This window comes from Citrus clementina, unplaced genomic scaffold (assembly GCF_000493195.1).
Source record: "Citrus clementina cultivar Clemenules unplaced genomic scaffold, Citrus_clementina_v1.0 scaffold_6, whole genome shotgun sequence".
Taxonomy (NCBI): domain Eukaryota; kingdom Viridiplantae; phylum Streptophyta; class Magnoliopsida; order Sapindales; family Rutaceae; genus Citrus; species Citrus x clementina.
The window spans coordinates 5956429-5979003 of record NW_006262139.1 but is presented as its reverse complement, the minus strand read 5'-3'; the positions used below and the strand labels follow the sequence as shown (position 1 = coordinate 5979003).

General features: G+C 35.3%; 1 protein-coding gene and 1 pseudogene across 1 annotated transcript; one reads left to right on the top strand and one right to left on the bottom strand.

Moving 5' to 3' along the window:
* Window positions 1-1134: 1134 nt before the first annotated feature.
* Window positions 1135-16763, bottom strand: LOC18038824 (annotated as a pseudogene).
* Window positions 16742-22436, top strand: LOC18038823 (putative pentatricopeptide repeat-containing protein At1g31840). The gene is given in 3 exon segments (XM_024182149.1): window positions 16742-18828; window positions 21956-22068; window positions 22071-22436. Coding segments are annotated over 3 exon segments (2451 nt in total). The 5' UTR covers window positions 16742-16831; the 3' UTR covers window positions 22412-22436.
* The last annotated feature ends 139 nt before the right edge of the window (window positions 22437-22575 follow it).

Here is a 22575-nt window from a genome sequence, read left to right as displayed (position 1 = left end):
CGTTCATGAATTGAAGCTTAGACAGAGATTAGGATAATTTTACGTTTTAATTCTTGCACCAAACACAATACCTTGTAACAGAGTTTGTGTAGCATAATAAAATTAGCCCTAATCCTACTCTATTGCTTTTCACAAGGTGGTTTTAAGTATTGAGAAGCTTTCTTAAAGAAATTTTAAGTGCAATAGGGAAAAAGCGTCTTGGTCGCAAAACCAAACTTTCATGGGAAAAAAATTGATTCAGTTAAAGTAAAAATATTTCAAAGACTACAATTATCATCATCATCATGCGTGCTTCAACAGCCTCGCATCATTGTTTCCTTCCAACAAACAAATGTTATTATAACATTAGAATCACATCGCTATCATGTTGCTATGTTTAAAGCAAACACATTAGGTGCCCATAGGGGTAAAATACTCTTACAGAAATGGAGGTTCTCACTCTTATTTAGAGTAGATTTGTTAATTAAATTCGATAGATTCCAGCTTGTTATAAATTGTACAAATCTACTTCGGTGGACTTTGATTGTAATATCGATAGAATATAATATAACAATAAGGACATACATTACCAAGGGCGTCAATTGAGGGAATCTCCAGCTCCATTGGGGTATCACTGAACCAATGATGAAAAGAATCAGAATTCAAATACAACATGAATTTTACTACAGTAGTAGTAATGGTAACAATAAAACCCTTTTGAGTATCCGAATGGTATTTGTTGGATTTGTAAATGTTTGTGGAGTAACTGAAGTTAGTGGTCCTTTGATGTTTGTTAAGAGTCGAGTCTGTTTAAACATGAATTTGAAGCAGCATATGAATTGTTATTTTTCTATTAAAAGAGGCTTACTATTCCTATGCCATCAAAATTGGTAGATGTATGCGACCACCTGTAAATATTTATTCTGCAGTTTATTATATCCCATGCCATCTCAATTCATAGTTTTTTCTCTTGTCAATTCCCATCCTATGATTTAGCCCCACACTCACCATCCTCGAGCTAACAAAGCTTGTGCTGCTTACTATTCCATCTAATGGTTGCTTCCTCTAAAACAAACAAATCTATGCTCGTTGAAGTCTTGGAAAGATATTCAGGCATTAACAAGTCACCAAATTATATCGAGTTGCACAAGACACTAACAAGTAACGTAAAGATCGATTATTATTAGGCTCAGCTGATTGCTATTTACATTCTGCCAGCCAAACATTCAATCTTAGTTTGTTCAAGTTCAGAACACTCCTTTGACGGTTCGGAATAATTTGTAGAATTTTACCCGAGTGCCTACAGAATTTTTATCACCTCGTATTCATGGGAAACCGCAAGAGGTGACTGCTTTGAAACTGGCCTTTCTTCAGACCAGAGCTCCAAATTGACTGTTCCTGATGAAACACTTGAAAACTTCCTCGACATTAAATCTATTAACAAGTGCCAGACCTTGGCACTTATCCACAAGCATCCACTCGCCTGAAATCAAAATCACATACAAAACAAATTTATTGTCAATTCTTTTAAATGGTGAGGCAAACACTGTCAAAACTTGAGTTTGAAAATATCTATCAGCATCACATTTGATTTCAAAAGATCTTTTTTTTACCTCTGAAAACAATTTTAAACAGTGATTCACTCGGGAAGCAGTTGGAAGAACAATTGCAGAAATGCAGAAAAAATAAAAGGGAAACCAAAATTTTTGTGTTCATCCTTATATGCCTTCGGTATACTGCCTTTCTTAATAGTCCTTTCACATTTTGATTTAGTAGACAATGCCACATGTTTTGACATAAAACCAAAATAAAATTGAAAGTATAGAGTACTACCATTAGGCAGAAGGTTTCCTTCATAAAACAGCTCCCCAGATTCTGGCCAAATTTCTTGCTTTGACCCATCAATGGAGGTAAATGAGATAAAAGATTCTGTTGGATGCAGAAGGGTGAACATGGGGTGCACTCTCAGGCAAACCTGCCTGCAGCAGAAAGTAAGAGTTGCAGAGTTTGTGTAGATAAACAAGAAAACCATAACACGCACACAAGTAGCAACAAGCTTTTCATGTTGCGAAAAAGAGGCAGGGAGACAATTTCTCTTTAATTTTTTTTAAAGAGAAAAATCATATAGTTGAATTTCCAGAAACAATAATATTACACATATTAAAATATTAGTATAGAAGCCTTTTAGCCTCCATTTGTGTAACAATAATATTTCAGTTTATATACTAATTTTATGTGGTAAATAAGGGAGCGTCCAAAAGTATACTAATCTTGTATTCCCACAACAAATCGGATGAAGGCTTGAGAGTACGACTACAATTGTACATAGCAAAGATGTACACATTAAAGTGTTTCATTTTTTTGGGAATGAAGTTACATGACATAGCTGCTGTTATTATTTTAAGAATAGTTGACTCAGGAGTTGCCCACCGAATCTGCTGATCCGGATTGTGGGGGGTGGATGATTGATTGACATAATAAAAACAGACGTTTCTCTCATATTCTTTCTTTTCATCTTCTTCCTAGTTATTTCTTACTTCATTCCCTCTACTTACTGTTATTTTTTCTATTGTCTCCTTTTGCTTATTTTTTCTATTGTCTCCTTTCGCTTTCTTTTTCGAGTACTGACCTACATCACTTAAGACTCTTAGACCATTATCTAAGTGATACAGAATTAGTACTTCTCAAATGATAAACCACAGTCCCAAATGATACAGAATTAGCACTGTTAGAAGCAGTACTGTCGAAAAGAAACAAAAGATAACACAGAATGAAACACACCTTGAAAAGCCACCAGAACCAGCACCAACTTTGCAGGCTAGAATTTTAGAATCGATCTTAAAGATCTTTGGATTATCTTTGGGAATAGTTAACTTCCTCTGCAGAATCAACCCACCATCAATATCACCTTCTAACATGAGAGACTCCTCTTCTCCTCCATGCTGAAGACTCCTCCTACAACAGAAGAAAAGGTGATAGAAGCATAACACAAACAGAAAAAGGAACATTGGGCACGACAAGCAGCCACAACAAATTTATTATTAGGTAGATAATATTTTAGCGTAGCAAAGAAAGATAGAGCATGATTTTCTAGCACTCCATCTTAAATAAAACAAACACATCCTACTGCTATTTTTCAACAATTCAATCAAATGCTTGGCTCTTTGACCTTATAGGTCCCATTCCAGCAAGCATTATATCAGTACAAGTCTTGATTATTTAAATTATGCTTCTTCGAAAAAGAAATGAAGTTTTAAACATAGTAATCGGAAACTCACTCTATGACACTGTATTCTTCAGTACATCCAGCAGACCGGTATTCAGTACCACAATACTCTTCATATCCGTTAACATCAACCCTGCTATGAAGCCACTGTGTTCCTGTCAACATAATAACTTTGGAGTCAAAGGATGAGCAGTTAACATAATGTTTCACACATTAGAAATACAAATGAATAAGTAACTGATTTGGTCAGGTTCCACTGAATTGTAAAATTTCTATCTACCTGTGGGCACGCATATGCATGCACATGTTTGACTTGTAAAAACACTCTTCTTTGTGCGTGACTGAAAACACTCTTTCATGCAACGTGTCACTTTCACACAAGCATGTGTATAGTCAAGAAGATAATACTAGAAATGAAGATACATTCTAACATTCTTCAAATAAGAAATCTCATGTAGCCAGGGGCATAAGGCCGATAAGGACATTCAAGCAGCAAACAGCTAACAAATTTTCAAAATATGTTTATGGTGGAACAAATTCAAGTATTGTTTTCCATCTTTGTTTTTGAATTATTCCAAATTTAGTGAAATGTCTCTTTAAAGTACTTATAAAGAAAATGTGTCTAGAGATCCATCATTTTTTTCTCCTTTGATAATCTAACATCAGTGCCTTCATATGTGTAAAGAATAGAGTAAAAAATAGCAACTTAGGACTTCAAGGAGAAGATGACCGTTAGACTCAAAGTTGCACCAAGGAAAAACTAAAAAAATGTCCAATTTATCTTGGGGTTTAAGAAAGTGACCAATGAAGTATCTCACATATGTTCGAGATAAAACAGCCAGAATAAACTCAACGGTTACAACTTTAACCAAAAGAGAGAGGGAGAAAGACCATTGATGTCATCCCACTCAAAGAAAAACAATGATAATGAATTACATGAAGGAAAGTGTGCCATGGAAATAACTCTTACCCCCAATCCAAGGCACAACTTTAAGAGCCCAATCACCGCTTTTCAGTTCAATAGGGGTCTGTGAAAGTTCTACTCCCTTGTGTTCAGAAGCCTTTTCCGCATCTGAAATTAGCTTAGCACTTTCTGCAAATAAAAACCCTCATTAGAACCAACACGAACACTAGTAAAGATTTTAAAGTTTAGTCGATCAAATTCCTAGCACTTTCAAGTCCTCAACACAATTTATAGAAATTAACAAATTATAGAATATTCTTCAAACTATTTTCTTTTCTTCTGACAATCGCACATCTGGAACAAGATAATGAATTCTGCAATTAAAAGCATATTTACTGGGGCAATATGGCCATGAACAATAAAAAATTATATTTTGAGAGAATTTCAGAAATAAATGGTGTTAAGGCCTAGTAATTAAGTTCTGCAAGTACTATCCAATTTATAAAAATTCTCTACAAGCAGAAATTGAAAAAATCTGAAATGTAAGAATTCCTGTAGTTTTAACCTCTCAACTCAAACCATCCGTCAATAAAGAACGGACAGGGAACTATCTATAAGAAATCCCCGGGAAAAGCTTAGAAACTGTGACTCAGAACCCAACTTTTAGTTTTACACACATGAAGCCATAAAATTGCGTGAATAATAATGCAATTTCCAGAACGACACCTAATCAAATAATACGATTGAAGATATGTGACTGAACAAAGTACTGCAATAAGAACATCAGAATGTTCACAAACATGACAGTTGAATTTGCAGCGTAAATCTACTTAATTGAAGAGGATGGAAAAGTAAACTAAAATCTCTCAAAGTAATTTTTGGGAAAATTGAAAAAGAAATCAACAATTAGTAATTTGTGGATAATTCCAATGAATGACTGACCGTCAGATGGCTTGAGGAAGCAGCATTACCCATACGAATCTTGTACTTTTCCTTACTTGCCGATACCAAATTAGACACTTCAGCTTCTGACGGCATTGCAATTTGCAAATCCTCTCCATCCATTCCCCATGTATCAATCTGTTTTCGCAAGAGTTCAGTTACTAAAAATCTTTTAAACAGATGCTCTAGAAGGTAAATAACAAAAGCATAACGTAGGATTTTAATGAATGTTTCTCAGGGAAAGAAGACAAACCACTGCACCTCCACCAAGTAATATTTTTACAATAAGACGACGTTTTGGCCTTTTCCATAATCCTTCAGATTTGGAAACTCTAATAGTAACATCTGACATCTGAAGCTCAGCTTCATTGTGTGTCAGCAGATATTGACCTTCAGTGAATCCATATCCATCACCATCATCTTCAAATAGAACACCTTTTGCTTTGCCTGTAAGAGAAAATGAGCAAGTTATACAGAAGCTAAAGGAAAGCAGGATCAATAGCATTGCAATAAAGTTGGAAAGGCTATCAAACTTTTAGTCGTTTCACAAACTCGCATGAAAGCATATTGATGTAGGACAGATCTCTAAAAAGAAGAAAACAAAGTAGAGTAATATCATCTTGAGCATGATCAAGTTGACAAAATTTTGTCATATTTTTACTTTATGATCAGAAGTTTGTAGACATGGATCAAAATGCAAGTCACTCAACTATTTCAACAAAATCAACCACGGCAAAATATTTAAAAACAAGTGCACCTGACCAAAAAAGGCCTACAAAAACTGGTCCAAGATTTCAAAGCCCAAAAGACTGGAAAAAGAACCTGGATCTGGCAATAGCAAGGAACCAATTCTAGGTCGGTAACATTACACCATATGTATAACCAATGGAAGTAATGGTGTGGGCTGAAGATGACTGATGAATGAAAGAACAGTTTGATTGCCAGAAAAATCACTGGTGCTGTTGGTGATGACATGGAGGTGGTTGATTGCTGGCAAGATCAATGTTTCAGGTGTTATCTCTCTGGTTATTCTACATTAATATTTTGCCATGGGCACAAACAGTTTAAAGAAATTATTAACTTAAAGCATCAAACCTACTATTTTCCCAGTCAAAACCTTCAAATTGTAGTAATAAAAATTGTAGGCAGCTTAAACCATCACATAGGATTAGGGTTGGCAAAAAAGCCCGGGCCGGCCCAAGCCCGTTCCGGCCCGGCCCAGGCCCGCGGGCTTTAAGCCCGGCCCGCGGCTTGAAATTATGGATAAGGGCTTATAATTAACAAAGCCCATAACATATGGGCTCAGTCAAGGGCCTGAATGAAAAACCCGGGCTTAAGCCCGGGCTTTATAATAAATAATATATATATATTTTTATAAAAAAAACTGTATAATATATTAATATATCATAAAATTGAAATTAAAAAAAAAACTAAAACAAAACAATTAAAAATCCCTCATTCCCGTGACCGTGAGTCTGTAAGTGTAACTTAACAAAACAATTAAAAATCCCTAAATTGGTAAATCCCTCACTTTTCTCACTCACTGTCACGACGTCACCGTGCCGGCGTCTCACTGTTCTCGCCGCCGGCAGCCAACAGCAGCGAGCATCTCCAGATTCCAGCAGCGTCCAACCAGCATCAACCATCAGCGAGATAGCGACCCACCGTCCAGCAGCAGCAGCAACAGATTCCAGCAGCAGCAACAACAGATTCTAGCAGCAGCAGCATCAGCCACCGCCCAGCCACCCAGCAAGGCAACAAGTCAGCAACAGCATCTCCCGCGTGTCCAGCAGCGTCCAGCCAGCATCAACCATCAGCGACCCACCGTCCAGCAGCAGCAGCAACAGATTCCAGCAGCAGCAGCATCAGCCACCGCCCAGCCACCCACGGTCCAGCCACCCAGCAAGGCAGCAACAGCATCTCCCGCGTGTCCAGCAGCGCCTCCCACCCACCAGCACAGCCGCGCGATTATCTAAAATTCAAGGTTTATTCTCTTTCCATCTTTGTCTGCTTTTTTATATTTAGTTTGTTCAGTCTCTAATTTAGGAATTCGTTTTGCTCTCAACTTGATGGAGGCCTGGAGGGGGCTTTTTTTGATCTGTTTGTTGTTCTAAATTTTGTAATGACAGAATTGATTAGATAATGAGAGTTCATCTAAATTTGGATAAGTTCAATTTTCGTTGAAAGCAAAATAAGAGTTTGCAACTTTGCATTTGTTCTGTCAAAGTTTAAAGTTACTGAAATGGAATGATTCGGATCAACACATATTTTACATGCTTGATTTTGTTTTTTTTTAAAACAATCATTTGGTGATTTCTGGTGATAATTTAATTCACAATTACGAATCATTACAAGATTACAATAATCTAATTCAAAATTTTTGAAAATTCGTAAAAGCCCAGGCCCGGCCCTAGGCCCGGCCCGCCCAAAGCCCGCCCAATTTGGATGGGCTTTAAGAGGGCCTGGACTTTTTAAACAAGATATGGGCCTGGTCCTGGGCTTGGCAAAGCCCGGCCCAGGCCCTTAAATTGCCAACCCTGATAGGATTGCAATCTTGTAGGCAAAAAATCAAACCAGAAAAATCTGCAGGCAAATAGAATGCTGTAGAATATGAACTACATCGGATGATAAACATTTTATGAAATTATTAGCTTCAAATTTCAAGTTGTTCTACGAAAATTTAATGTATCAAAATTACCATTCTCATCTAAAGCCACCAGAAGTGTTAAGTCATCAGATGGCTTAGATTCACCAATATTCTGATGTGGAGGACCTAAAAGTAAAATTGATCCACCTCGCAAATATAACGAGGGTAAATCCTGGTATATTACAAAAAGAGCAAAAGGGGGAAAACATCAAAATTCATTTAAAAAAGGGGGAAAACAGACATGACTTTAATGGATACAGATACACGTCCAGGAACAGATACCGGATGTGAACTTCAAAATCAAAACTTTGCCAAATTCCCTTGGGTAGTGCATGCTGCAACTTATCTGACCTCTGATCAGGCAATGTGCTAATTAAGAAGAAATATGGATGTTAGTATATGCATGACGAGAAGCAAAATACAAGGTCCTACAACTTAACCCCACTCTTAACAATCCATGAGAAGAATGACATCAAGAGAATCCAACAGTTCAAAGAAATTTAAAAGGGTTCAACACACAAAAACAAAATCAGGAATGTAAATAATAATGTGACATTTTCCTATTTATTTTTTTCTTATTTGATTTTCTTAATTTCCCCACTACACAAAAGAAAATATCTTGGTGATACAATATCTTTTTCTTTGATAACAAACTAGGAAGATATATTCAATAAATTAAAAAAGAAGTTGTTTTAGAACAATGGCATCAAATCAAGAACAGAAATGACTACACGAAAGTAAACAATTTGAATAAGATAAGTATATAACTCTCTCAGAGAAGGATAATTCTCAGAAAAAGGAAAGAAGCTATTGAACATTGTTGCATAAAGAATCTGTCACTAAAATCGTGCAATTGGCATTCTGTTGCTTTGGATAGTTAACTTGATACGACAAGTGAGACATGAGAGACCAGGCTATATCTTCAAAAGCATCCCCCCACAATTATATTGAGAGATTGCATTCTTTTGTATGGAAAGGTGTTAATATTTCAACAAATTTTAAAAAACTAAATATCGTTGTGCACAAAAAAAGGGCACAATTATTAAATTCAAACATTTGGTTTAATTGGTATAAAATCACTCAGGGTGGGACAGCAGGTCTATGTTCAAGTTATATTCACACTAGGGTTGGCCAGTGGTTGGTTTACATTCATGTAATATTTAGAATGAAGACAACCATGCTATCAGCAGGAAAATCAAATCACATGTAAAATTCAATAATCATGGTTGAGTAGATGAGAAGGAGATTAAGGCATAAAACCAAGATGAAAATGGGAAACTAAGGCATATACACTATTCTACTGTCATCAAGCATGTCATGTCTAAGGAAGAGAATAAGAACCTTGCACAAACTAAAACCGGACCCAATAGAAATGAATTTTCAAGTTTCCTCAAGGTGACATCTTCAGGATCTGCACAAGCAATTTACATTTGTTTTAAAGCCTATATAAAAAGGTAAACATTTCATAATGCTCCACAAGGAACAAAACCAATACACTCACACAAGGGCATACCAGAGAAAAAGGTAGGACTTGCCACAAGAGTGCCAGTTGTATGAGCTGTATAAAATAGAGTGTGTCTATATGAGGTAGAAGGCAATCGCGCCTCTTCAAGGCCAGCCGACAAACTTCTTCACACTAAGAAATAGAACTCACATTACTTTTAGATACTCAAGTTGACATCAAATAAACCCAAACACAACCAATTGTCACCAGGAACAAAAATTAAAGTAAATGTTAGAGTAGGTGGTAAATCTCACTTGTTTAATGTAAAAAAATTGATAGAAATTAAATGCAATTATTGGCTTTTAGCCATCAGTTTAAGTTTGACCAAGTAATCTATTGTTCGAATCCTCTCATTGTCATTAAAAAAAGTTTTTTGCAGTTATTAAGATTCGTGGTGTTTTTCTTTTGGTTGACATGCAAAAGCACATCAACAAAACTGTGCATTTTGTTCTTTGTTGCGTTTAGTTCACATGCCTTGCATTATAGGAGGTGTGTAAGTAGTTCAATTCTATTGTTGGGTCCTTCACCTATCAGCTTTACCATAGATCTCCTCAGATCTAACTCAATGGACATAGCATATAGTTTGATCAAACAACCTCTTGGTTGTGCCTTGACATCATTCTTCTTGAGGACACGAAGTAGATATAACTTAAAGTTTATGCAAGGTACTACACCGGGGTTGTCACCACAGTTAGTGAGATCTTTTGACTAGTCAATGTTTAGTTTATGTACTTTGATCAAGCATGCATATTCACAGGAAACAGTAAGATCGACTAAGCTCTAAATAAATTAAGGTAGTACTTAATAAGCAAAGAAAGCAGATTAAATCGGTTTTCATTTAGTTAGTCAGTGTCATCCTGCTTAAATATTTTTGCTGCCCATCTGCAGTCTACCCCATTGCCCAGAAATAGAACATTTCATAAAATCTGACATTTCCAGATTTTTTTCATACATACCACAAGCTCTCATATGATTTGTAACTTTTTATTGTGCTTAAGAGAGGCAATTGATTTGTTTTCCAAATATAAAAGAAATGTTTCTAAAGTGTTCTTTCAGTCATAATTAGCCTTTTAACATATAATTGGGCCTTTTCAGTCATCAATAATAGGAAAGCAATTTCATTCTATATAACCTGTAGTACTTACAAGAATCCACTCATTCAAGTTTCAAACAGAAAAAGGTTATAATAACAACACTAGAGCAGAACAAAACCTCTTCCCCAAAAGACCAAGGTGCATGGTCAATAGTGTCGGTTTCAGAGTGCCCGCGGCAAAAAGGAAACATGGCACGTATACCCATCCACCGTCCAAAAAGTCTAGGTGTTGCATTTCCAGCAAATCCACCAATATCAGGTCCTGAAAGTAGCTGACCACTAAGTCCCTAATACAAATTAAATCATTTATGAGAACGTAGAAGATGTCAGAAAGAAATAACCCGGAAAAAAAAATGTTGCCACCAAGTAATTCAGTTCAAAAATTGGGAACCAAGACAAATAGTTCTGCAAAGCCAGCTGTGTGTTAAGATAATGTCAGATGTCAGAATTGTATCCAAATACAAACTTAAGCAAATATCTTTTAGGACACATTGTTTCAAAGTTAAACAAAGGCTTGCTTGCATTAGTATGTTTTCTGGATGACAGACTCATAGCCTAAGACTAATAAACAAAAAGTCATAGAGAAGCAAGATAATGCCAAAAGACTATAGCCTGGCACAAATAATTACTGTAAGCCTGCATTGATATGATACTAAAATTGATGAAAGCAACGTATCAGGAAGTGTTGTGCAGATCCAGCAAAGTGTTTTTTTTTTTTAATTTTTTTTGGTGGGGGGAAGGAATAGGAGACGCAGCTTAATTACTTGAAGCAGGATTGAAAGAGGGAAAACACGACCTCATGGTTTACTCCAAGAACCCTATTGATTGAAGATGATGAAAGATCGCTCATCATCCAAATAAAACCATCACAAAGCTCTAGAATTCTAGGTAGCATATAAATTTCATGCCCTAGCTGAAGGAAAAAGATGATTAACAGGGACTGCGGAATTGGTGTAATGAGGCAGTCAAGGGTATTTGATTAACAGGGACTGCGGAATTGGTGTAATGAGGCAGTCAAGGGTATTTGGTTATGAAGAACTAGTATAATTTGATAGGTGAAAATAAAAAGTCTAAAGAAAGATCGAAGGCAAAAAAGTTGAATACCTTTAATAAGAAGAATGAGAAAATAAATTTCTTTTGGGAAACGAAAAAACTTATACTAAAAAGAAGGGATATACAAAGAATTAAGTGAGTTCACAAAAAAAGAACTCCTAAAAGATCACAAAAATGTTGGTATCCAATTCTAAACTGATAAGCTTTCCGATAAAAGCATAGGATCTTTAGGACTAAATTGTATCAAAACAAATAAAGCAAACCCAAAATTCAAGAAATAAATTCAGGACCCCTTCCCAAGTTAGATCTATGATGAATTAGAAGATTAAGACAAAACAACATTGATCTAAGATGCTGCTTAATGGTTGGTTCCACAGTTTTCAGGTTTTAGACAAAGCAAAAGATAACTATTAATACTCTTGAAAGAGAGCACAAACCAAACTTCTTATCCACATACATCATTCATACAGCACTTAAGTCTTCCTTAAAAAGAAAGTGTAAAGATTGCTCAGAGAGACAAAAGCATCACCTATAGCAGGGGGAAAAGGCATAAATTATTTAGGCCATAAAGCGTTTAGCTCATTAGTACTTTGTGAAAACAGAAAAAATGAACAACTGAACACTTACCAATTGAAGTACCATGGATATACTCATATGAAGGTGCTCCCAATTTGAAACGTTATCTCCTGTCCATGTGGCAGCATATCTTTGACTACCAATAAATCCAGCTCTGGTGAGAACAAAAGTACGCTTATCTTTATCAGCTAACTTCATGCCTTCATATGTTGATCTTGCCATTAGCATGCCGTAAACCTAAGTTTGGCAGCCCATGTTAATAACGGCCATCATGGGAATAACCATTCACACATGGGTTGGCACTACATTGCGGGCAAAATAGCATAACCAAAGAGATCTATGCACGTACAAACTAATAGCAAAAGAGATTACATGTAAGAAGAAAGCCACCAGATTAGGGTTGAAAAATTATACGTTGTGATAGTACGAGTGATTTTGACAACCTCCAATTTCATCATCCCCTCTGTGGATGTTGCTCTCAGGCATTGTCTTTGTTACAGACTGAAAAAAAGAAAGAAAGTAGTAAGACCACATACAAATAAAAGAGAATGCGCATGCATAGGAATAAATTTAAGAATAACCTTAAAGACAGCTGGCTCGTTCATATCATTCCATATACCATCAACTCCATTATAAATGAAATCCTTAACTAAAGAGGCCCACTAGGAACGAACTTTTGATTGTGTATAATCAGGGAAAACACAAGGCCCAGGCCACACCTCCCCTGAAATAAGGACATTGGTGACTTTAACACCTCAAAAAATTAATTTAAAGAATCAGCTTCATCAAATAAAGAGAAGTACCAATAAAAGGCGTCCCATCTGCTTTCTGAATCCAGACATCAATTTTAGAGCCGCTATCATACACAAAATAGCCATCTTCATGTTTAATTCCTGGATCAAGCATCCAGATTGCTTTGAAACCATTAAGGTGGAGATCCGTGGCCAAAGATTTTGGATCTGGGAAACGCTCCTAAAAGAAATCAATATAAGTCACTCCCCATGTCAATGATTATAGTGTTCTCACATAATGGGTATTATACAGCTATATAATAGCAACGCCTTGCCAGGAGACATGTCCTTATAACAAAAAAACATTAGTGTGGATATTGTTAAGTTCAAAAAGGTTGTCCATAACGAAGTTTTTGTCCTAGCAGATCTTAGGCCAGCAAATCAATAAAGGGACCATTTTTTTTTTATCTTTATATACTAACCTTCATGAGAGGAATTAGTTTCAGATATTTTTAATATGACTGCATCTCGAGCGCATTGAAATGAAACTGAAGATCTAGCAACTACTCTGCTTAATCAATTTTTGGAAGTCTAAACGAACTAACGAAACTCCTTCTCTGGGTCGATATTTGCTTTTTACTGCTTTAATGAATGTTGATTTAATTTTAAGTTATAATAAATTAATGGTGCAATAGACACATCATCCAGAAATATCGTTAAGAAAGAACATGCCTTGTCAAAAGTGAAACAACGAAATCCATCCATGTAGTCGATATCCATCCATATAACATCACGCGGTATACCATTCTCACGAAATGTCCCGCAAATCTGAATATATAATGGGTTAATAATCAGAAAAGCACAAAATAAAATGTATAATAGAAGATATAGAAAGCACAATGGTGATCATAACTTTAGGAATAACAATTTTTCAGAATTTTGTTGTTCTTCCAAAAAAGAAGCAAATCAGGAAGAAAAATTCATTGGGAAAAAGAGAAAGAGCCAACCTCACGAACTCTCTTATCAGAATAATAGCTCCAGCGACATTGGTGGTAACCTAAGGACCATTTTGGTGGCACAAACACGGTCCCTAGTAAGAAAAATCAACAATTACAAAGTATGAGCCCAAGCCTTATGTTATTGTTCTTGTGGACAGCTTTTTAACTTTTGTAAACCCATAAATGTAAATACAAATAGAAATTTCTTTTCTTTAAAGAAGAATAAATTTTAAAAAAAAATTGTGAAGATGACACATTAAAGATAAAAAGACCCAGGAAGCTCTTGAAACACTAGCATAACTGCTACAATGCAGCTCCTATGAAGAAATGAAGATGGACAAGTATGCAAAATTCCATAACTATTCATTATTTCCATCATTGCTCTGTTTAACTGGAGGCCTCTATCTATTTCATCAATGATAATTCACGGACTCAAACGATGAAAAAAGCTCATAACAGATCATTATAGGTCATTAAATTATATTAATGGGAGCTTGATTATGTTATAATTCAGGGACTCAAACGATGAAACAAGGTCATAACAGATCATTATAAGTCATGAAAGTATATTAATGGGAGTTTGGTTCTGTTTCTCAAATAGATTTTATGTTTCCAAAAACAAAGAGTATAATTTTACTAGGAGTGGTGTTTTCTAGAAACCAATTTGTACAACAAAAAATGAAATTATAGCTAGAATTTTGGAATTATGAAAATGAATTAACTCCAAAAGATAAATAATAACATTAAGAATAATATAAAAATCTCATTTTCAAGAATACCAAATACGTTCTCCAATTTTAATTTTTGAAAAAAATTATAGCAGTCACAACCAAAAGCATTCTTTGATCAAGTAAACATCATTTGAAGAACATCAACTGTCATTTTCATAAGTAGGTTTGAGAACTGTTTTTTAAAATGATACGAAACACACTCTTAGCCACTCCGTCCATTAAGCTTGATTAAAGAAGGATTGCTTTTATATTATTAGGATTACTCTTATTATTGTATTAGCAGAGAAGCTTTTAGAGCAAAGTATATATATCTAAATACCTCAACAAAACACAGAATTCAACTCATGCATCACTCAAGGAAGAGTTAAAAGAAAAATAGATACCCTTTAAACCACAAAAAACAAAGGAACATATTATATGTATTAGGTTTCCTGATTCAAAATGAAAATCATGAAAGAGCAAACTGTGACAGAGGAAGTTATCTTGACATCATAAAAACTTGACAAGGACATGGAGCACTTCAAGAAGAGAAAGCTTGGTCCGGGAGATTACCAACTGCATGAGAAAGAGAAACCAGAACAGCAGTAGGAGAAGTGAAAGGACCAAATGTAATAACAGGATATGAGGATGAAGCAATGAACTGTATTGTTGATTCTTTCCTCAGATCAATCTGCAGGAGAATAAATACAGAGGAATGTTAGGATAGATCAATGTGGATTACCACAAAAGTTCATAATAAGTTAACTTTTTACTCAATAAGCATTCAACAACCCCACCCCAACCCCACTCCCTCTCTCATTTTGGCGCCTACTTAATTAAAGGGTAAATACAATGAAGCTCCTGGAGTTTTAGTCTGAAATCAAGCTGCTCCACACTTTTTTCATGTTTCTCATTTAACTCCCCATTACAATCCAGCAATTTCCTCAACTGACAAACAATAGAATGCTGAAAAAAACCAATTAATCAATCTAAGAAATAAAATACAGCAGAAAGAACAAAAGTAATCTTTGGAAATTAGGAGCAAATATGAGAGTCACTATAGGCTAGTTTTGAGAGAAATCTGAAGTATATTCGCTTTAGTCCAACCATGGCCACGTGTGAAGACTGGGAAAAAGACCTTAAAGCTGCTTTGTTTTAGGCCAAGAGTCAAAGAGTTGAATAATATTTACCCTTTAATTAATGAGATTCGAAACACAAAACAAGCACACAATGGACCAAAAAACAACTCAAAAGCAAGACATCACGACTTTCCATGCCATGTTAAAACTAAACAACATTACAATTCAAACATTTAACCTCACAAGAAAAAAAGCCCCAGCAGTAATACTTAAACAAGTGTAAGTTCACAAGAAAGCCACACCGCACATCAACGTGTTGTGTCAGCAAGAACCCCCAATGCCTCTCCATTCGGAAGAACAGCAAGCACCCAAGGATGCGACTGACACAAAGATGTTGTTCCAGTACCATAGCCGGACAAGTCCATGTTCCGTGTAAAAATCTACAGGCAAAAAGATCACCACATTGTAGTTGAACAAGTAAATAAGGGCTCACTGCACATCATATTTAAAAAATAAAAAATAGACAGGAACTCACTCTCTTTCCCGTCCGCTCTAGCTGACCACTAACTTCCCCAGTTCCATACAATGAGGTACCAGCAGGAAACTAAAATCCGAACCAAAAGCCATCAAATTAATTTAGCTTGAAAAAAAAAAAAAAAAAAAAAGACGAGCATTACTAAAGAAATTAAGAAAATGCAATGTCCGCAGAGAGTGGACCTCAAGTTTGACTATCTGTTGACCGTGAACACATTGATAAGTGGGAGTGTATAAAGGGCGCGTGCGAGTCGAGATTGGCGTGTCCCTATCGTTTCCATTCACAAACCAGAGACTCGGATACGCTGCTTGACGATCACTCGCCGAACAATCGAACCGGAAAACTCCCTACCAGTTACCATACAATTTGGTAATAAACACGTCAGAAATCTAATCAATTTAATATTACAGATGCAAATCTACCAAAAGAAAGAAATAAAACCAAACAAAATGCATAATCATTGAAACTGTTAAAACAGACAGTAAGAATTTTAGGTGTGGCGACTAAATTCACAAGACAATAACTTATGTCGATTTGTTGAGTAAATTGAGAAAAAGAATGGGGAGAAGAAACATGAAGAAAAATAAATCAATAACTAGAATTAGACATTAATTTTATAATTTTAATAGGTTACTTCTTTGTAAAAATGAGGAATTTAATTGGTTAATTGTAATAAACCGCCAGTTAAGTTGACTTTTAGTAAACACTACGGAATTATCCGAAAATTACCCTAATAGAATAGAAAAAAAAAAGTAAAAATAAAACACCCACCCAGCAGCGGACCATCGTGTAATTAAATCTTCCCAACAACGCGCGGGGGAAGCAGACAAAGTACCACTCACCAGCTCTCAGATATGCTCTCTTCTTGGCCTTGCTCTTCTTCAAAGGTACTGCTCAAATTCAAAAACCTTCTAACTGTTTGGCGTTCTATTAACAAGTGTTACTGCTCAGAATCAAAAACCCATATCTCAGATTTACAATTCAACCAAGCTAATGCCATTTTAGCCAACCTCATCAAAACCAATAACCCCACTCCTGCCATTCAGTTTTTCAAATGGACTCACAACTGTGTCAGCTCACCCAATATTGCACAGCTAATTCACGTACTGCTGCAGTCCGATATGAGGGATGTGGCTTCGCATGTTTTCGACAAAATGGTTATTCAATTTGGAAAAACTTACAACTTTTTTCGCCTGTTTCGTGACAGTTTGGGAGATTTTGGTTGTGATTATAGCTTCTTGATTGAAAATTATGTTAGAATTGGAAAGATTGATGAGTCTGTTGAGATTTTTGCTTATATGTCTGACATGGGTATTTATTTGTCGCCGGATTTGGTGCAAAGACTGATGAGCTGTTTAGTTGATTCGAATAGCGTTGGTCTACTTGCTGATCAGTATTATAAGCTGTGTAGAGCAATGAGAGGGAAGGGGTTTTGCGTGTATGAGTTTTTAATGAATGGTTTATTGAGGAAGGGTGTGATTGAAAATGCTTTTCATATGCATCGACAGGTGATTCAGAGGGGTTTTGTGCCTAATATTGTCACTTGTTATAAAATTTTGAAACGCCTTTGCATAAACGGTCAGATTGGAAATGCTTCTAGTTTGTTTGATGTGTTGCTACTGGTTGGTCCGAAACCGAATGTGGTGACATTTAGCACATTGATTAATGCATTTTGCAAGAAGGCAAAATTGGAAAAAGCATTTCAGCTTTATAATCTAATGATGGAGATGGATTTGGTGCCTGATCTAATTATCTATAGTATTCTTATTGATGGCCTTTTCAAGGCAGGTAGACTGAAGGAAGGGAATGAACTACTGTTGACGGCACTGGATAGAGGTTTAAAGTTGGATGTTGTTGTTTTCAGTTCAGTTATGGATGCATATGTGGGAATTGGGGATGTTGGGAGGGCTGTGCAGACATATGATAGAATGTTGAATGAAGGGTTTTTGCCAAATGTGATTAGTTATAGTATCCTTATAAAGGGATTGTGTCAGCAGGGTAGGCTTGTTGAGGCTTGTGGGTTATTTGGTCAGGTTCTGATTCGAGGGCTAGAGCCATCTCTCCTAACTTACAGCAGTCTGATTGATGGCTTTTGCAAATCAGGAAAATTGAGAGATGGCTTCTCTTTGTATGATAATATGATAAAGAGGGGCCTTAAACCTGATGCAGTTGTTTGCAGCTTGTTAATAAATGATCTTTGCAAACAAGGGTTGATGGGTGATGCCCTTAGATTTTTCTTTCCGTCTGTAAGGATGACTTTGATTCCTAATTTATTTATTTTCAACACCTTGATGGATGGTTGCTGTAGATTAAAGTGTGCAACGGATACTGTGAAATTGTTCATGTTAATGGGTATGTACAACATAAAACCGGATGTAATTACCCACACTGTGCTTATTAGAGGGATTGCTAGTCAGGGGAGCTTGAGTTCGGCAATTTTGTTATTTTTCCAAATGCTGAAGAGGGGTTTAACACCAGATGTCATTACATATTCTGCTATCATTCATGGGCTCTTCAAGGGAAAAAATATCAGCGTTGGGTTGCAGATGTTTAAACTTATGGAAAGAAATGGAGTAGCTCCTGATATTGCTATATATAATGTTCTTCTTAATATGCTTATAAAATGCAATTTAGATGCAGCCTTGAAACTCTTCGGTCAACTAACTGATAGAAGTCTAGCACCTGATATTATAACATACAATACAATAATTTGTGGCTACTGCTCATTGAATAGGTTAGATGAGGCTGTTCAGTTATTTGAAAAGCTGACATGTGTACAGTTGAAACCCAATTTCTTTACTTTTACCATATTGATTGATGCTTTTTGTAAAGAAGGCAGAATGGATGAGGGGTCTTTAATTAAATATGTCTTAAAAGTAGTGTATTTAGTTAAATATACTTCATGTTTAAAAATTATCTAAGTATGTCTTTTTATGTGGTACATTGTCTAAAATATCCCTAAAGAAAAATATAAAACACACACACAACTCACAACACTCTTTGCTTCTCACGTATTTATCATCTATACAAAAACTCACACCACACTCAAAATCACTCACAAACAGCTAATGCACTGAGTTTGTTTGTAGCTGGGTGTATTATTCATCCCATGAATAAGGTATTTGAAACTTTTTTTATTTTATTTTGGGCTATCTATTCAATTTGTTGACATTATATTATTTTTAGGGTTTTGTTTGGTTTGTGATAAACACTAAAGCAACCCATATTTTCATTACATTTGCATCATATGACTGTTATTTGATGGATTTTATAACTACATTCGTTAAAATCTGAAGTTATTGTCAAATTTTTTTCTGCACCCGACATACACGACAGCAGTAGTCGTGTATGTATGTATTTACACGTCTGTGAAAATGTGCAAAAAATTTCAATTATTATGACACCTTATTATTCTATTGGTTCAAAAAATATATATTTTTCACTATATATATCCTTTTACTATTACTAGACTATAGTCGTGTGTGTTAATAAGTTACACGACTACTAACATGTACGTATAAACTTACATACTATAATTGTTAATAAGTTACACGACTACTATGAACCTTATATACTTGTTATTTTTTGTTGTTTTAATTTTTTTAATATCTTTCATATTTAGTGATAAATTTTTATCTTTTTGTTTCGCAGATGAATAAACATGTTTGTGTGACTTTTTAAGAACAAGTATTGAAGGGAGGCGACCAGAGACTTATAAAATATGGACCGAGTGTTTGGGTTGAATATGCCAAAAATTTATGATGAATGTTAAATAACTTCTATTATATTACGACTTATTTACGATTTTAATAACTATTGGATTTGTGTTATTTGATAGGCAATCGAACTATAGTTAGTTTCATTTATTTGAAGTTTGATATGTTTAAAATCTATATTGATTGTGTCATCAATATAATGAATGATTGAAAAGAATTTTTATTCTGTGCACATACCCGAGTACAATCGTGTATTTTGGCTGTTACAAAACTGGTCATGTTTATTTCTAAATACTCGACTACAGTCGTGTATCTGTGCAAATACCCGATTATCACAGAGAGCTTGTCATATTTATTTCTAAATACTCGACCATAGTCGTGTATCTGTGCAAATACTCGACTGCAGTCGAGTATTTTGTCACAGAGAGCTTGTTATTTTTATTTGTAAATACCCGACTACAGTCGTGTATCTATGCAAATACCCAACTGCAGTCGAGTATTTTGTCACAGAGCTTATTATGTTTATTTCCAAATACCCGACCGCAGTCGTGTATCTGTTCAAATATCCGACTGCAATCGAGTATTTTGTCACAGCTTATTATGTTTATTTCTAAATACCCGACCACAGTCGTGTATCTGTGTAAATACCCGACTGTAGTCGAGTATTTTGTCACAGAGCATATTATGTTTATTTCCAAATACCCGACCGCAGTCGTGTATCTGTGCAAATACCCGACTGCAGTCATGTATTCTCTTACAGTGTATTCCCTGTGTATATATTGTGCAAACTATCTTATCTATCATTAATATAAATAACAAAGAAATAAAATATATTAATGTTGTCAATTGTCTTTAATGACATCAAATATCAACAACATTCTCATTACAACTATTACATTTCATAATCCAAAAAATGACACTACAAAGTTTTTTTCCATGACCTATGCCCAAATAATTTTACAACCAAGGCTTGTCGAAATTGTGTAACATGATTTTGTTGGCAGTATGAATTGACATCAAGTCCATGGGCTAGGACCTCCAAGTACCGCAACAAAAATGCTCCACAGTCACTACTAAAAAAATTCATATAAATCAATTGTTAAAAATCATCATTGTTATTATTATGTTCAAAACACATTATATATATAGTACATACCCTGATTTTTGTTGCGGGATGTCACGCACTCGCACGATGGGCCAAAGAATTTTCGAAATAACCTCACTACAGTCTGGATGTGTTTCGTGATATGCTATCTTCTGAAGTACTAGAGGTATCATGTCTGCAACAGGCAGCAATTGTCTCACCAAAACTGAATCCTTTGTTAAGTCTATCATGGAGTCATAAATAGAAATCTTGCCCCCAAGTATATCGACCACACCGAGAACCCAATGATCATTCATGAATATTGGCAAATACACCTACGAAATACAGACAATATTCTTAACAAGTAACAGCAAATATATCTACGAAATGCGGTAACTGTTTTTATCTACTTACAGTTGATTTATTAATAGTGTACTATCAATAGTTTTATGCTGAAACAAATAGCAAATTGTTAATAAATTAGAATTGCAAAATAAAGGTTTTACAGCAAATAATAGAGAAAACCCAGATTGTAGCATAATGAATGCATACGCAGCTGAAGAAAATTGATATATAATTCCCATGGATGAAGTTCAACTACAAACAATAAGTAAAATTATATAAAGATCTAATGCATAAACTAGTGTAGCCATAACCGAAAATTCATAAGGATAATATTTAATTAGGAACTCCCACAACCATTATTAAAGAGCTATGAATTCACTCTCTTCAATTTCAAATTCACAAGTTAAAGAAGCTTCATTACATTACTAGCAAGAAAGATTATCAGTAAATAAGCAAGATAATGATCAAAATCATGTGGGTAATTTGTTTTTTAAAACCCTAATGCATATAACCCTAACAATTATGCACCATAAATTCTCTTTATAAAGTAAAAAATAAGTGTAAATGTGGTTAATGACCTTTAGTTCGGTGAATTTTCAGCCTTTTATTCGGTGATTTTGTAGCCTTTAATGTGGTGGATGAACTTGTAGCAGCAGGAGCATGAACTTGCAGTAGCAGGACAGGCGTTGTGTATGGTAGCTCGTGAAGGCAGATTTTGAAATTTGAAGAATTAAATTGGGGTAATTTTGTAATTGCACATTGAAAAAGGTATATGAAAGAAATTTTGAATTATGGGGGTGTAGTTGGATAAATACCTAACCTTTAGGGTATAGCGGGACAAATCCCCGAATGGATGATGCCATTATGATGTTCTCCAAAATGTTGGAAAAGGGTCCCAAGCCCAATGTGATCATTTATAGTTGTTTAATTGACGGTTATTTCAAATCTCAAATATGAAAAGTGCCTTTGAGGTTTATGAAGAGATGTGTGAAAACAATGTCTCTCCAAATATTGTAAGTTACAGCATCCTCATTGATGGTCTTTGCAAAAGAGGACTTATGGAGGAAGCATCGTGTGCTTTTCATTGTGCTCTAGACAATCATTTATTGCCCGATGTGGTCACTTATGCAATCTTGATTCGTGGTTACTGCTAGGCTGGAAGACCAACTAAAGCTATGCAGTTGTATAACAGTATGTTGAGAAATGGAATCATGCCAGACGGTCTACTGCTAAGCACACTTGCTGGCTATAATCTTCAAAGTAGTGGGTCACAAGAGTTTTGTACTTAAATCTGACATTTCAAGATTTTTCTTCATCCATATCACAAGCTCATATGATTTGCATCTTTTTATTGTGCTTAAGAGAGGCGGTTGATTTGTTTTTAAAATATAAAAGGAATGTTTCTAAAGTGTTCTTTCAGTTATAATTAGCCTTTTAACATATAATTGTGCCT